This window comes from Acomys russatus, chromosome 5 (assembly GCF_903995435.1).
Source record: "Acomys russatus chromosome 5, mAcoRus1.1, whole genome shotgun sequence".
Taxonomy (NCBI): domain Eukaryota; kingdom Metazoa; phylum Chordata; class Mammalia; order Rodentia; family Muridae; genus Acomys; species Acomys russatus.
Window position 1 is genome coordinate 6427772 of NC_067141.1, and position 15028 is coordinate 6442799.

The 15028-nt window shown below is 49.8% G+C and overlaps 1 protein-coding gene across 1 annotated transcript in view; it reads left to right on the forward strand.

Moving 5' to 3' along the window:
• Katnip (katanin interacting protein) overlaps nt 1-15028 on the forward strand; it is a 175366-nt gene that overhangs the window by 150917 nt on the left and 9421 nt on the right. Inside the window, exons 16-19 of the mRNA XM_051145201.1 lie at nt 1756-2460; nt 3395-3606; nt 6152-6230; nt 12350-12527. Of these exons, the coding sequence (XP_051001158.1) occupies nt 1756-2460; nt 3395-3606; nt 6152-6230; nt 12350-12527 (1174 nt within the window). The remainder of the gene's footprint in view (nt 1-1755; nt 2461-3394; nt 3607-6151; nt 6231-12349; nt 12528-15028) is intronic.

The following is a 15028-nucleotide window of genomic DNA, read 5'->3' on the forward strand; positions in this document are numbered from 1 at the left end:
ATCATTTTTAGGCAGGTTTGCCACAGTGTAGTCATAGACCCTCACTATTTCACCCTATATCCCACCAGTCTGGCTCAGCCAGAGGAATGACAGCCTTCTGAGCCTCAGTGTGGCTAGCCTGAAAGTGAGATGGTCTCCAGAAAGCTAGGGCTTGTTCCTAAAGAAGGGAGGCTGAGTTTGAGGTGGGCTTGAGAGGCCGCTTTTGAGGAAGGAAGCGCAGGGTATCTGTATAGAAAAGGAGAGGGCAGCGCATGATGGGAGGGAGCCACAGGATCTGGTACCCCACCCTCCTTTTCTAAGCAGGAGAGATTGATGCATGTCTGCAGATAGAGCGAGCAGCAGGAGGCACTGGAGGAAGCAGGCTTGGAAAATGCCAGGGAGAGGAGATAATTGATGGTACCAAACCCTCTAGAAAGCAGGCAGGAAGTGGGGTGCAGGCACTGCCCAGTATGAAGGCAGTACAGAAAGGCAGTGCTGTGTGGCTCTGTCTATTCAGAATGACACCTTTGGATGATGGTAGGCTGCCAGGATGGGCCACTGCCTGATGTTCACACTGAGCTCATGGATTCTGAGAGAGAGTTTTAGAGCCTCCCTTGAATGATCGATTTGTGTCCTCTTGCTCAGGATTCAGGCCTTGTCCATGTGTGGGAGTAGACAGGTGTCTTACCCTTTAACATACTTGGTGCAGTCAACTACCTTAAACTTGTGATCCTCCCGCTTCCAACAGACCAGTGAGTGCTGGGACTGCAGACTTAATGTTCTTTCTTGAGCATTCTTCCTGCTGTTAAATAATGTCTTGTAATGCTGTCAGAGTCACATGACTGGGCCAGCCTCCTGTGCAGTGCAGCCTACATTGTGACCAACTCAGACTCCATGGGCCATGATATGTCCCTGGCTATGTGAGTTTCAATGTGGGCTGACTTTTGGCAAAGTTTCCAACACCAAAATAGACTTCCTGGGTCAGCTTCCTATCACCATGGTTCCCAAGGCAGACAACTTTCAAAGAGAATGTTTCAAAGTTCATTATGGCTCACAGTTTCAAAGGTTTCATGAACTCTTTGGCCGTGTTGCTCTGGCCGTACAGCAAGGCAGCATGTGATGGAAGAAGCTGTCCACCTCATGGTACCTGTAAAGTAAAGAGAGGAAGAACAACCCAGAGTCCCCTTCAGGGACATGGCCCTACCTCCTAAAGGCTCCACCCCCTCCCAGTAAGCCTGCAATGTACCCACCTTTGAGAAGCATTCAAGATTCATACTGTAGCCCTTTTCCTGGTTTTTACAATAGTTCTACTCCTAGAAATAGAAACTCCTATTGAAAATACTCCTTGTGTTTTTTTAGAAATGTGGGTCTAGGGCTGGAGAGATGGCTCAGAGGTTAAGAGTACTGACTGTTCTTCCAGAGGTCCTGAGTTCAGTTCTCAGCAACCACATGGTGGCTCACAACCATCTAGAATGTGATCTGATGCCCTCTGTGGCCTGCAGGTGTGCTTGCAGACAGAACACTGTATACATAATAAATATATATATTTAAAAAAAAAAGAAATGAGGTTTAGACTTGGGTTATGATAAACAGCTCTTTGCCAAGTCCAACAAATGAAGTCATGCTCGACTTAGACCATCCCTGGAGCCTTGGCCCATAGATGTCACAAGGGCCTCTCAGTCCATGGGTCAGCCACAGCAGCTGAGAGCCATTGCATTAGACAGTTTCCAAGGTGTGACACTAACCAGCTGCTGCCCCTCCTGTGTTCTCTTTCAGAAGACAGCCCAGCCACCCAGACACTGCCGTGGCTGCAGTGGTACGGTGAGCAGGAACATGCATTGCACGCGTCATGGGACTCCCTCACTGCCTTTGACCGTGCCCACCGGGGCCGCATCTCCGCCCTGGAGCCACAGGGGGACATCCTAGATGAGTTCCTGAAGCAACAGAGGAGTAGCCGGCATGAGGAGCCCCCAGCCCCTAGCAGAGAGGAGGAGCCAGAGCCCTCCATAGAGACAGAAGATGACAGTGACTTTAAAATCCCAGTCCTCCCTTACGGACAGCACTTGGTCATTGACATCAAGTCTACATGGGGAGACAGACACTATGTCGGCCTTAACGGCATAGAGATATTCAGCTCCACAGGGGAGCCAGTACAGATTTCCAGCATTACAGCAGACCCCCCTGACATCAACATTTTACCAGCGTATGGCAAAGACCCACGTGTAGTCTCCAACCTCATTGATGGGGTGAACAGGACCCAGGATGACATGCACGTCTGGCTGGCCCCCTTCACACCAGGCATGACCCACTCCATTTCCATCCAGTTCACACACCCTTGCCAAGTTGCCCTGATTAGGATTTGGAATTACAATAAGTCTCGAATACACTCCTTCCGTGGTGTGAAGGACATCACCATGCTGTTGGATGCTCAGTGCATCTTTGACGGAGAAATTGCCAAAGCCTCAGGAACCCTGATGGGAGGTACAGTATATCTGTGGGGATGGTCTAGCAGTTCTTGTTTGCTACTCATGGAGGCGTGCAGGGGAAACCATGAGCTAACCCAGGAAAGGTAAGGTCATCTTCATGCATGTGAGAAGGACCCCTCACCTCCCCCAGCATGGGTGGGGCAGAGTTGGCTTTCCAAAACTTAAGTTTCTTTCTAGGAACCAGGATCCTAAACCTGAGAAGGGGATTTTCTGCAAATCAGAGTCATGGATTGTAGCATCTTTCTTGCCTTAAGGCAAATGGGTAGGGTGTTTAGGGAACCCATGGGCCAGCCAGTCACTGGTGCCCAGCTCCCCAGGTTGGGAGAACACCCACACCTAAGGGAGGTACTTCATAAAAGGGCCCACAAGAAGCCAGGCCAGGCAGTGTACATCTGTAATCCCAGCATTAGGGTTATGCATTGATGATAAAAATCACCCTTGAGACCACCCCCTCTACCACACACACTATTTCAAATCCTGTTTCACCAATGGCTCCAGCCCATGTTCAGGGGCAGTCTGGGGTATGTGAGCAAGGCTGTCTCAAGATTTAAAGCAAGAGGAGTCTGTGGCTATATATGTCAGCTGTAGACCTCTTGAGTAGCTGTGCAAGGCCCTGGGGTCTATACCCAGCACTGCAGAAACAGGCTGAGGGATCTGGGTTGGGCACCTAGTGCCTCATGCATACTAGGGACTTGTTTGGTGAGAGATGACAAGGATTCTCTTTCCATGAGGTCCCACCATCAGTGTAGCTCTCAGCTTGGTGAAATGTGGGAACTGAGCTGTTGGAAGAGCATGTCAGGAACATGACATGAGGAATTGTCAGCTGCTTGAGATCACATAGTGTATGGGACACTGGGACATGTTCTGGATGGCAGATCACAGGGGCCAGGGGCCAGCTGAACCTTCTCTCTTCTTGGTGATGTGCCCAGCCCCTGAGCACTTTGGAGACACTATTCTATTCACTATGGATGAGGACATCCTGGAGGCCATATTCTGTTTGGATGAAACTTTTGACATGGATGCTGAGAGCCTATGTGGCCTCCAACCTGAAGAGGTGCTAAGGAGGCCCAGCACTGCCAATGGCGAAGGTCAAGATGAGCGGCCTTTCACACAGGCCGGCTTAGGTGCTCAGGACCAGCAGGTAGGACTGGAGCGGGGCTGGGGAGCATCCCTAACTGGATTCTTTTTTTTTTTGTTCAGGGCAGAGTCTCACCCTACAGCACAGTCTGGCCTTGAACTCACTGCTTTCCTGCCTCAGCCTCCCACATAGTGGGTCAGCTCCTCAGTGGATTACTACTCTTGACTGAGCAGGGAAGGAAGGAAGACAGCCTTTGCGCTGCTGGGGCTGCTGCCTTGACAGTCCCTATTTTTTCTATTTCATTTTCTATTTGGTATTTCGTATTTTACTTTCTAATTATTATTTTTTAAGCTGAAGTGAAGTAAGGATTCATATTTTTTATCAAAGCCAGGAAATATAGCCTGGATGTTGGCCTCCATGCCATGTGTGTATATAATATAGAGGTTGTCTGTCTTTTGGGGAGAAGGGTGTGCCTGGGCCTGTTTCAGATCACTCACCGTTGTGAGTAGAACAGAAATGACTGCAGGAGGCAGCCTTGCAATTAAAACAATGGCCGAAGCTGAGCCTGTGGGTACAGGCCTGGAAGCCAGCCATTCGCAGGGTTAAGGCAAGTCGGGTTATAGAATGAGTTCAGGACTGGCCTGGCCAAGTTAGAGAAACCCTATCTCAAAGTAAAAAGCAAAAGGAAGGTCGTAGATGTAGTTCATTGGAAAAGTACTTGCCTGGCATGCTTCAGGCCCAGATCCTATCCCTTGAACCATTTATAATCATAAAACAATGTGCTTAACTGTAGCTGCCTGAGCACATAACCCAAGCTCACTAGGATACAGGCTTTGTAAGCCCAGCCCCACGATGACTCTTGTTGTTGTTTGGTGTTTGTTTGTTTGTTTGTTTGTTTTCGAGATAGGGTTTCTCTGTGTAGCCTTGGCTGTCCTGCACTCACTTTGTAGACCAGGCTGGCCTTAAACTCACATCTGGTCTGCCTGCCTTTGCCTCCCAGAGTGCTGGGATTAAAGGCCTGGCTCTCACGATGACTCCTAACTTGGAACTGTTGTATTCCTGCTGAGGACAGAAATTACATGCTATAACTAGGGGTACACCATGAAGGTATCAAAGCCAGAATCTGACTATGTAATGCCAAAGAAAATGTCAGAATCCATTGATGAAAATGGAGAGGTCCCAGCATCTCACGGGAGGGTCTTGTAATGTACAGAAAGAGAGGAGTGAGAAGACGGGACAGCCAGAAGCCCCAGGAGACAGGCTGGCCCACAGAAGTATGTGAGGAAAGCAGGCAGCTGGCATATAGTCCACTTCCCTGTCCACTGGGGCTGTAGAAGCCAGGCCAGGCAGGCATGGGTTAAGAGGGCAGCGAGTGGGAGCCTGAGAAGGGACTGCAACTAGACCCAATGGCAGTTCACCCGTGTTGCTTGTTCCCTGATCTTTTCAAAAGAATCCAGAAATCTGGGTTTTACACTATTCCCAAGTTAAAAGTGGCATTAATTGAAATGTTCCAAGCCTTCCCTGGCCACAAAGCACCACACAGTCTGCTGTTGACCCATGAGTCTCCATGGAGTTGACTTTGAAGTCCTTCATCTGCCCAATGTTTTCCAAATATCAAGGCCCAGGGTGACAGCTGATGGACCTGACCTGCAAAGCAGGAGGAGATGCTCTGTTTTGGGGAAGACAAACTTCTTGCTTCCTTTTGCCCTACTCATTCCTGTCTGAAGCAATGGAAGCTTTGTCCAGGAAAATTAATATTAAACAACAAATTAATTCATCTTTTGTAGAGACCCCAAGCAGAGAGTAGCAGACTATCATGACCTCTCAGTAGACAAGACTGTTCGTCCTGGTTGTCCACTGGAGTCAATTGGGAACTCTAACAATATAGGGGTCTCAGCTCATCCCTGAGATGCCAGTTCTGAACACCCCAAATGGGGGCCACTTGCTGTGGTTTGAGGTCCTCTTTCTTCCTTTTTTCTTCCTCCCCATCTCTCTGTCTCAGCCTCTTCTCTCCCTCTCTATCCCCTTCCCCTCATCTTCCTTGCTATTCCCTCCTCCCTTCTTCCTTCCCTCCTCCCTTTCTTCCTTCCCTCCTCCCTTCTTCCTTCTCTCCTCCCTTCTTCCTTCTCTCCTCCCTTTCTTCCTTTCCTCCCACCTCTCTTCTTCTTCCAGCTTTGCCTCTCTCCTATTTTCCTTCTCCTTCCTTATCCATCCTCCCTTCTCTTGTCTTACCTCCTCCCTCCCTGACTCCTTGTCTCCTTCCTTCCCTGTGTCCCTTCCTCTCCCCTTCCTTCCTCCTCCTCCCATCCTCTATCCCTTTCTTCTGTCTTCCTTCCCTCTCACTCAGTAAGCACTATGGGTCCACAAGAGACTTTGAGAAAGTCTGAGTACCCTGGTGTAACATGGACCCTCAGCTGCCAGTAAGAGCTGTGAGTAGGGATGTGGTCCCAGGCTCCAGACACCCACGTACCTCATCATCGCAAGGGAAGCATGCAGAAACAGACCCAGGGATTTCCTGGTCTTGGAGTGGGCAAGGCATATGGTAAAGGAACTGTGTGGGTACCATTAAAAGCTCTCTTCTCCCTGTTTCTCTACAATTATCCTATAGGTACCAGGGCGAGAGCTACAAGCCAGCCCCCCTGTCTCTGAAGTTACCACACCGGAGCCAGGCATCTTCTATGGGCTGTGTGAGTACCTTGTCCAGGTCCCTGGTAGGGGCCTCTTTGCACTTTGCACTGTCAGTGAGGCACTGTGGCATGTTGTACCCAGGCCATCTCTGTGCTCACTGGGAATCTGGGCTTGGGAGCCAGGTGGCCCCAGGCTGCTGCAGGCTCAGTAGATAGAGCTGTTCTAGAACTCAGCTACAGCTCAGCACTCACACAAAACAAAGCAGGGTGTAGGGGTGGGAGCAGTCACATAGCCATGGCCCAGGTCTTCTGGCTTCTTTGGAACCCATGATTTCAGGCAGATCCTGAAGTGTTGCCTAATTTCCCATATTGAAATACATGGGGCTGTGGCAGCCAGGATGCCTCCCTGAATAGATCTCACCTGGGCTCGTGGGCCTCTCCCCTTCCTTCTAGACAGTTGCTATCTTAGTTCACTCATATTCGTGTCAGTCTCTCATTGTCTAGGGAAGCTCCAAGCTGGGGTCATGGCTGTCTGCGATCTTCCCCAACCCCCAGGTCCCTGTTAACAGGCTCTCTGCGTGCTCTGGCTGCCTTGCTTCCTGCTCTTGGTTGCCCTTCCTGGTGCTGTGTTGCTTGCTTTCAGTTTATCTCTCAAAAACAAGAGCTATGCCCCTACCCTACTTGCTCAGAAGCAGCCTCACACCTCCAGTTCACCCCAGCCTAGTCTGGCCCCTCTCCTTGCCACTCTAGTGGGTAGCAGGCTCTCAGTGTCTCCTGGGTCTGAACCCCTCTTCTGGCTCCCTGCCTGCCCAATCCAGGTAGTCCTAAGTATGGAGTCCCTAAGGTAGCTCTGAGAAAGCCTGCCAGGACCCACACTGAGGGGCAGGCATGCCTGGACATAAAGCAAAGGTGGCCTCATGAGGGCCTCAGCAGCTAGATGGTAAGCACTGAAGCCGAGATGGCACCTGGTGATGTCCTGTGAGGGAAGCTTGGCCTTCATGGCCTGTGTCCTCATGCCACTGGTCATGGGCTGCACCCAGGAAGGACACGGCTTTCAGGAGATACTCACTAACCCTGTGGCACAGGCAGTCTTCTGCTGTGGGGCAAGGGTCTGGGTGGTGCTTGGTGCACACTGCACTTCTTCCTGCTGGCTCTCCTGCAGCTTTTCCCCCAAATAACTTCCCATTGTCCTCAGTGAGAGCCCTCCCCTCTTCCTTGCTCACCCAAAAGGAAAAAATGGTCTATTAGAAAGAAGAGGATTTAGGAGTCTTTGCAGCTCTTTCTATCCCAGAACACTGGAGTTCTTTAGACCAACAGACTAAAAAGCTGTAATCTTAGCACTTGAGAGGCTAGGGCCAGGAAGACCTGAGTTCAAGGCCAGCCTGTGTACTATGGGGAAGATCTTGCCTAAATAAGTGAATAAACAAATAAGTGGTGGGAGATGGCTCATTTGGCATACAAACAGGAGGGTCCTGGTAAATTCAGTTCTCAGTAGCTACATAAAGTCAGGCATGGTAGTGCACACTTGTGATCCCATGCTGGCAAGATGGAGGCAAATGAAACTCTGGGGCTCTCTGACCATCAGCCTATCCTAATTAGTGTGCCCCAGGACTCAGTAAGCAAGAATGACATCCAAGGTTATCCTCTGGCTTCTACATGCACACATACACACATGCACACACACACACACACTAGGTGATAGACAGACAGGTAGATAGATAGATAGACAGACAGACAGACATACAGTAGACCAATGTTAGGCAAGAACTGGGCTTGGGGTGACTTTTATCTCTTTGAGAGCCAGAGCTGGGCCTTCCCTGCCTGGCCTCCCAATCCTTAGAATCCTCATTTTCTGCATTAGACAACTAAAGCTCAGAGAGCCAAAGCCAGATAGCTAATACCCAAGGCTGAGACCAGGAGCAAGGAGAGCTAACTCCTAAGCATCAGTCCTCCTGCACTACTGCTTATGTCAGGGCTCTACTCAAGAGGCTGCCTCATGGCAGAGGCCTCTGTGAGTGTCAGTATCTCCTGTGAGGCTGCACGGTCCTAGAAGATAGCAAGAATTAATTTTTTTTTTCAGCATTTGCTTTCCCTGGAGTTTGAAACACACACACACACACACACACACGCACACACGCACGCACGCACGCACGCACGCACGCACGCACGCACGCACGCACGCGCACACACACGCATACAATGGATATTGAATTCAAGCTGAATTCAGTAAAAAGAGAATCTGTTCATTTTATGCACCTAAAGTTATGGCCACTAGTTTCTTAGACAGCTGGATGTAGACAGGGAAATGACACCATGGAGCCTTGCTGTTTCTCTTGTCTTTCTAGCCTGTTTTCCTCTTGTACTTCTCCATGGGAGCCATGCACCAGGGGCTCATGGGAAGATCATGCACCAGGGGCTTGTGGGAGCTTTGTACTCACATCTACCCATTGCTAGCAGCCGAAGAGCAGAAACCACATCTATTGCCCAGCATCTAGCCCCAGAATTAAGTCTTGAGGTCTAGTTTGTATCTTAAGCCTATCCATTAATTCGTTATGTAGTTACCATGGTGGGGGACGGACAGGTAAGAGATATGAAAACTGTATCTGGCCAGACGTGATTCATTGGCTGTCCCTGCAGCCTGGTGAGAGTGGTCAGCTGCCCAGAGTTCTGCTGAGCCAGAACTTCTCCCAGGAGGAGAAGAAAGCCAGGCAAAGGTGCTGCCAGGAAGAAGCCACCACTGTCTGATCTACCCACTAATTTTTCCCAAAAGGCTATTTACCAATGTCCTTTACACTGAGCCAACCTAGTGTTTCTCAGAGATGGCATTACAGTGGCCAGGGAAGTTTGCCCTGGAGTGGATAGAGTACTGTGACCTTTGATCTTTGTGCTGGCTAGACAAGCACTGAGACCTCTCCACTGTGTCATTCCTTCCCTCTTGAGCCTAGAGCCCCAAGATTCCTACATCTCTTCTCTCTGAACCCCTGTCCCATCCTCCACCTGCTCAGAAATGTGTGTAAGTGGAGTACACTTTAATAAAGTAGTCCCAGGAGTATGTGTGCAGGGGCTGGGGGAGGCAGTGGGCAGACATGGCCAATCCTCTTCATGCTTTGAAAGGGAATATATGACTTGCTAATTTGCAGATGACACTCATTTGGGAAGTTTTGCAAATATCAGCCATGATGAATAGGAAAGGAGTCGAGAGGGCCAAAGCATGAGCGAAATAACAAAATTAATTTCCATTTGTATAAATACTAATTGATGCACGGAGGAAAATGAATATGGAACATGGCTATCAGCTCACAAGGAGAGCGGTTACATTCAAGCCCTGAATCAATGGGATCAGGTGCATCTTTCCAGACACAAAGGGACGACAGGCGTGGGAAAGGCTTGCTATTACCAGGAAGAGGTGGCATTTCTGCCTTTCCCTGTCCCTTCTTCCCCAATCTATTCCCTCCTCCACCTCCAGACCTTCTCCATCCGAGACACTCCTTCCCCCACTCTGTCACCTGAATCAATCCCTTCTCCTGTGTTCAAGCCACTAGGCTCCATTGCCTCCTATTGATTGTGTCCCCGGCTGCCCTGTGTGAGGCAACTCTTAGCACCAGTGTCTTCTCCTTTACAGTCCTACTGAAGTCCTTCCAAGACACAGTTCAGCACACATCACTGCCCTGGTGCCTTACATAGGCCACCATGGTAGTGTACATCTGCAGTCCAGTACTCAGTGGCTAAGCATGGAGGATCATAAGTTTTGAGGCCATCCTAGACTGTAAGGGGAGATATTGTCTCAACAAAGCAAAGAAAACAGAAACAGTAGCCCATTGTAGCTTCCCATTGCAAGTCCCCGAACCTCTCACCTTTCACATGGGATCAAGCCCTGCCTCCTCTTCTAGGTTCATACTCCTCTCTCCCTTGCCTAGCTGCTTCCAGATGTGGGCCCAACTTGTTCTCTCAACCTAGAGCGTTCTTCCTCCAGAAATGCAGCATAGCATGTCTCTTCTTAGCATGCAAGCCCCAGCCCAGATGCCACCTCCCCTCCCTAAACACCCTGTCTCCCACTGTGCCACTCACCACCCATCCCATCATTCTGTTTGGGCACACCACAGTGTGCACAGCTGTGATACTCAGCATTTGCCAGGTGTCTGTTGACTGCAGAATGAGCATTGCTCATGAAGGGACTCACTGTGAGTTTCCTCACACCTCTAATCTAAAAGCATAGTTGGCACATACAATCAGTGAGCATTAGCTTATCATTCAGTATGAATCTGGGGAGATACATTCACTAACCAATTACCTACTTTTCTATCAATCAGAGGTCTCAAAACAAAATTTGATTAAGCATCTATTTGTTGGGCACTGCTGTTCTAGGCTCTGGGGATAAAACAGTCAGTCCTGGCCCCAGGGAATAAACAAGGACGTTAATGTAGACTGCCTTGTGACATAAGGATGAAAGCAAGGGGAAGAAGGGCGTGGAAAGTGGGGGGCACTCTGAAATCACTAAAAGATGGCATTTGAACGTGGCCAGTCGGAGGACTGTATCAGTTAGCTTTTGCTGCAGAACAAACAAGCCCACAGTGGAGTGCCTGGCTGCAGTGCTCAGTAGGCCTCACTATTCACAATTCTGTGGCTATATCGCCTCCCCTGAGCCACTCAGATGTTCTCCCTCAACCTGTTCACATGTCTGAACAGACAACATGAGGACCAGCAACTGCCTGCGTGTGCTGCTGCTAGCTAGAGCAACAGGTGACTGAGTTGTCTTGGCACCAGCCCAGGGCAGAAAGAAAAGAGAAGCTCCTATGCACACATGGCCATAGCAAGCCATGCAGCCCAGAGACAGAATAGAGAAGCTGACCCACCTCCATGGGAAGAGCAGCAAGTCTGAATTGCAAAGCAGCATGGGCACAGGCTGCTCAGCACCTACGCCCTGGAGGGGTGTGCACACCGAGCAATCTGCTCGGGGCTGCTGAGGACCCATGTGCTCATCAGCCCCTTAGGTGCTCAGGCCGATCATGGCACCAAAGAGAGGAAGTGTGAAGGCTGAAATCACAAAAAGGGTGCTGGGAAATGACAGGGTATAGGACAAGATGTCAAGTCAGGGAGGTGAGAGGTTGCATCCTGGCCCCTAGAGTGTTCTGGTGTTTTGCTGGGCTCGCAGATCCTCTTGTAAGAAATATGGAGCACCTCATAACCCCAGGCTTCCTGGCAGCTCCACCAAGCCTGCTGTCACTCAGCAGAAGTCCAAAGAGTTAAACCTTAGAACTCAGGCTGGTGCTAAACAGGCCAAGGACCTCTAGGGTGGGAGAGCACCGAGCTTGGCCCTGCTCTACTGGGAAAGGAGAAACTCCAGCCAAGCCTCTGACAGGGTGACAGGATGTAACCCTGGGAGGGGAGTTTTCTGGGCAATACAATGAGTCACCTGGCATGTGTGTCCCAGGGCCAGAGAAGGTCTCCTGAAATGGTCTCTGGTGAAGCCGGGTGAACACTGAGTGGAAGGATGGGTCAGCAGCCACTTCCTTTACCCTGAGCCCAGTGAGGGCTCCTAGGAGGATCTATTTGCATAAAATATCAAGTTCTGGGTGTGGGGCTTCCACTGTCCCACTTAGGTACTGTTGAGCATTCATTGAGACTGAGCCTTTATCATATATCAGGCACCTGGGCACACATAGTCTAGGAAGACAAGTGGGATTGGGGGGTCGCTCGTCAGCCACCTGGCAGGTCCTGTGGGCATTTACTAAGTAGTGGCCTCTGAAGTTTGGTGGAGGAAGTATCCTAGGGCATGACAGACTGTGACTGCAGCACTGGCCTGGCCCTTGAAACACAAGCACAGTCCATAGGACAGGAGCAGCATGTGCAAAGGCCTGGTGATAGAAGAAAGGCATAGAAAAATGAACAATTGAAGGGTCAACTCTGTAGAAGAGCTCGGGGTCCCTGGGGCAGTGAGAAGGCAGGAGAGGAACGCCTTGCTGCAAACCAGCATGAGGGAGCCCACAGGGTGTGAAGCATGGTGTGAGTGCTCCAGCCATGTGTGGGCTTCCTGCCTGCAGTATGTCCTGAGTAGACAGCAGTCTGGGCCTGAGCACCCTGAGACAAGGTCCATGAGGGAAGAGTAGAGAGGCAGATGGATGGCTCTCTTCTAACTCCAGAGCTTCTGGTGGTGACTTGCTATTTTCCTCCCCTCATAGGTCTCCAGCTAAACTTCACAGCCTCCTGGGGGGACCTGCACTACATAGGGCTCACTGGCCTGGAAATAGTGGGAAAGGATGGCCAGGCCCTGCCCATCCACTCGCACCAGCTCTCTGCCTCTCCCAGGGACTTAAATGACCTGCCTGAGTACACTGATGACTCACGGACCCTGGACAAGTAAGTATTAGAAGCCTGACTTTGACAGTCAGGGTCGAGGGACATACTGTGTGTCCCAGGCACTAGGAACACATCAGATACTGCCTAGAAGGACACATGGCCAAAAGGAGTAGAGGCGATCCTTTCCTCAGGCTGCCCCTCTTGGGGCACAGGCAAGATGCAAAGTCAGGCTGGGGTATCTGCAGATGCTGCATGCTCTGGTATATCCCACTGGCCCCAGCTAGAGTCTCGCTCGGCATAGTCTATCGACCTCAGTGGTGACCCAGTCTGCTTTGCACATGCCTGCCCTAGGCCTCTCCTCTCAGCAACCTAGAAAGTGATAAGAAAGTCTCTACAGACCACTGTGGCTGCTCTGCTTCCTGCACATTCTGGATGCTATGGCCAGGATGAATGGACAAGCCTTTTATAGCATCCACCCACTGATACCTGTCACCCATTGACTGGCACTTGGCCTTCTGCTCTGGACAACTATGTGAATTAATTAGAAGCAAGAGAGTTCAAAAAATGGGAGTTCAAATCTCTCCCCTGCTTTACGTTTTCAAACCTCACAATGATAACAGTAAGGATAACAATAATAACCAGTGGTGCAAGTGCCATTTTGGAATCTAAAACAGGGATCTAAAGAATACTAAATAAGATGAAATAATAATACAAAATAATCAAATAGGAACAGGACAAAACAGAAGAAAAGGGCCAAAGAAAATGCTTAAGAATGTTATATAAACACAGAGACACACAGATTTGTACACCCAGGAATCTCATAAAAACACGAAACTGGAATCCATAATATATATAAAGGACATGAAGGTGTAAAGAAAAAAATGCCCTAACAAAAATGTAAGACAAAGAACCTCCAAAGACACCATTGAGAGTTCATTTTCTGTTGGCTTCTATGGCTGGGCATGGGCTGTTCAGCCTTGAGCCTTTTTTTTTTTTTTTTTTTTTTTTTTTTTGTTGATGGTGGTTGTTGGGATGGATGGAGGGTTGAAACAGGGTTTCTCTGTGTAACAGTCTCTGGCTGTCCTGACTCACTTGCTTTGGTTGACCAGGCTGGCCTCAAACTCTCAGAGATCTGCCTGCCTCTGCCTCCTGAGTGCTAGGATGAAATATGTATGCCAATATCCAGCCCCCTTAAACCATCTTCCGTCTTTTTTGGTCATCTCAGATTCTGGGAGCACCTGTGCTCCTTTATATATTTGTTTGTAATATTTATTTTTGTTTGTTTGAAGTGTTGCTGATGGAACGCAGAGCCTTTAGCATGGAGGACAAGCAGTCTACTACTGAGTGCCCCTCCTCCGCCTTCTGATATGACAGGGTGGCCCAGACACTTGTCTTTCTTGCCCTGACCTGGCCTCTACCACATCCTTCAATGACAGGTGGCCATAGTGTTTAGACCAATCTAGGCATGAGAGGCTTGTTGCTATTGGGTGTCTCGAGGACAGAACCAGGAGGTGAATGCAGCGGGGGAGGCATCTTTGCCACCAGCTTCTCTGTCATCCTCCTCCAGTGTCCCCTCTCCTAAAACCCTGCAACAGTTTTGCTGGCAGCCAGTCCCCAAGATGGAAGTAATTGCTTTGGAAGGAAACAGCAGTCCGCAGCAGCCAGCTTCCTTCACAAACAGCAGGGTTGGCCTGCTGAATTTCCTCAGTTTTAACATGCCAGCAATTGTAAGACACACCATCCATCAATTTAATAACAGCCTTTTAGAGCACAGGAGAGAAAACGCTTTACCTCCATGGATGAACACTTAGATTTATTCTAACCCTCAAACTATCAAATGGTAAGGGGGAAAGTTTATTTTAGATAGGAATTGTGGCCACAGCCTGAGTTGCTCACAGTGCAGTGGCCTTCAAGTCCCTAGGGTCCAAGGGTGAGTTGGGTGTGGCTGATTGTCTCTGGGTCCAGGTCTCCAGGGGCCATGCCACACAAGAGTACAAAGGTCGAGGCCAGGCTGAAAAGGCTGAGGCAGGGATAGATGTGGAGGGGCTGAGGTAACTGGTTTGTAAACCCCTCCTACTGGCTGGGGTTTCCCTGGGGCACTCAGACCTGTGGCTACCAAGCAGGCTGGCTCATCCCAGTCATGGAGTCACCTGCCTCTTCTGGCATTTGTCCCTGGCCTAGGTCTGCCAGGTTCCCTGATGTTTACCCAGAGAGAAAGGATGCACTCCTTCAAACTGCCTCCACATCTTGCAGAACATTTGGACAACAGAGAAACAACCCACCCCCCACCCCAGCACATCCCTTCTGAGCACTGGCGCAGAGGTTATGACCTCATTCCCAGCTTGCAGTTGGTCTCTGTTGCCTGTGGTCTGCTTGCCTGGCCACACCACAACATTTCGTGATTGTCGTTTTTCCCACTAACCACCGCACTTCCTAGGGTGCCTGCATCACAGCTGTATGACGAGCTTATTTCTACAGCAGCCTTCCTGGCATGCACAATAATAATCCTTAGCAGAAGTCTCCTACCCTGTTGTCACTAGGCTGAGGGATTCCCAAGGGGG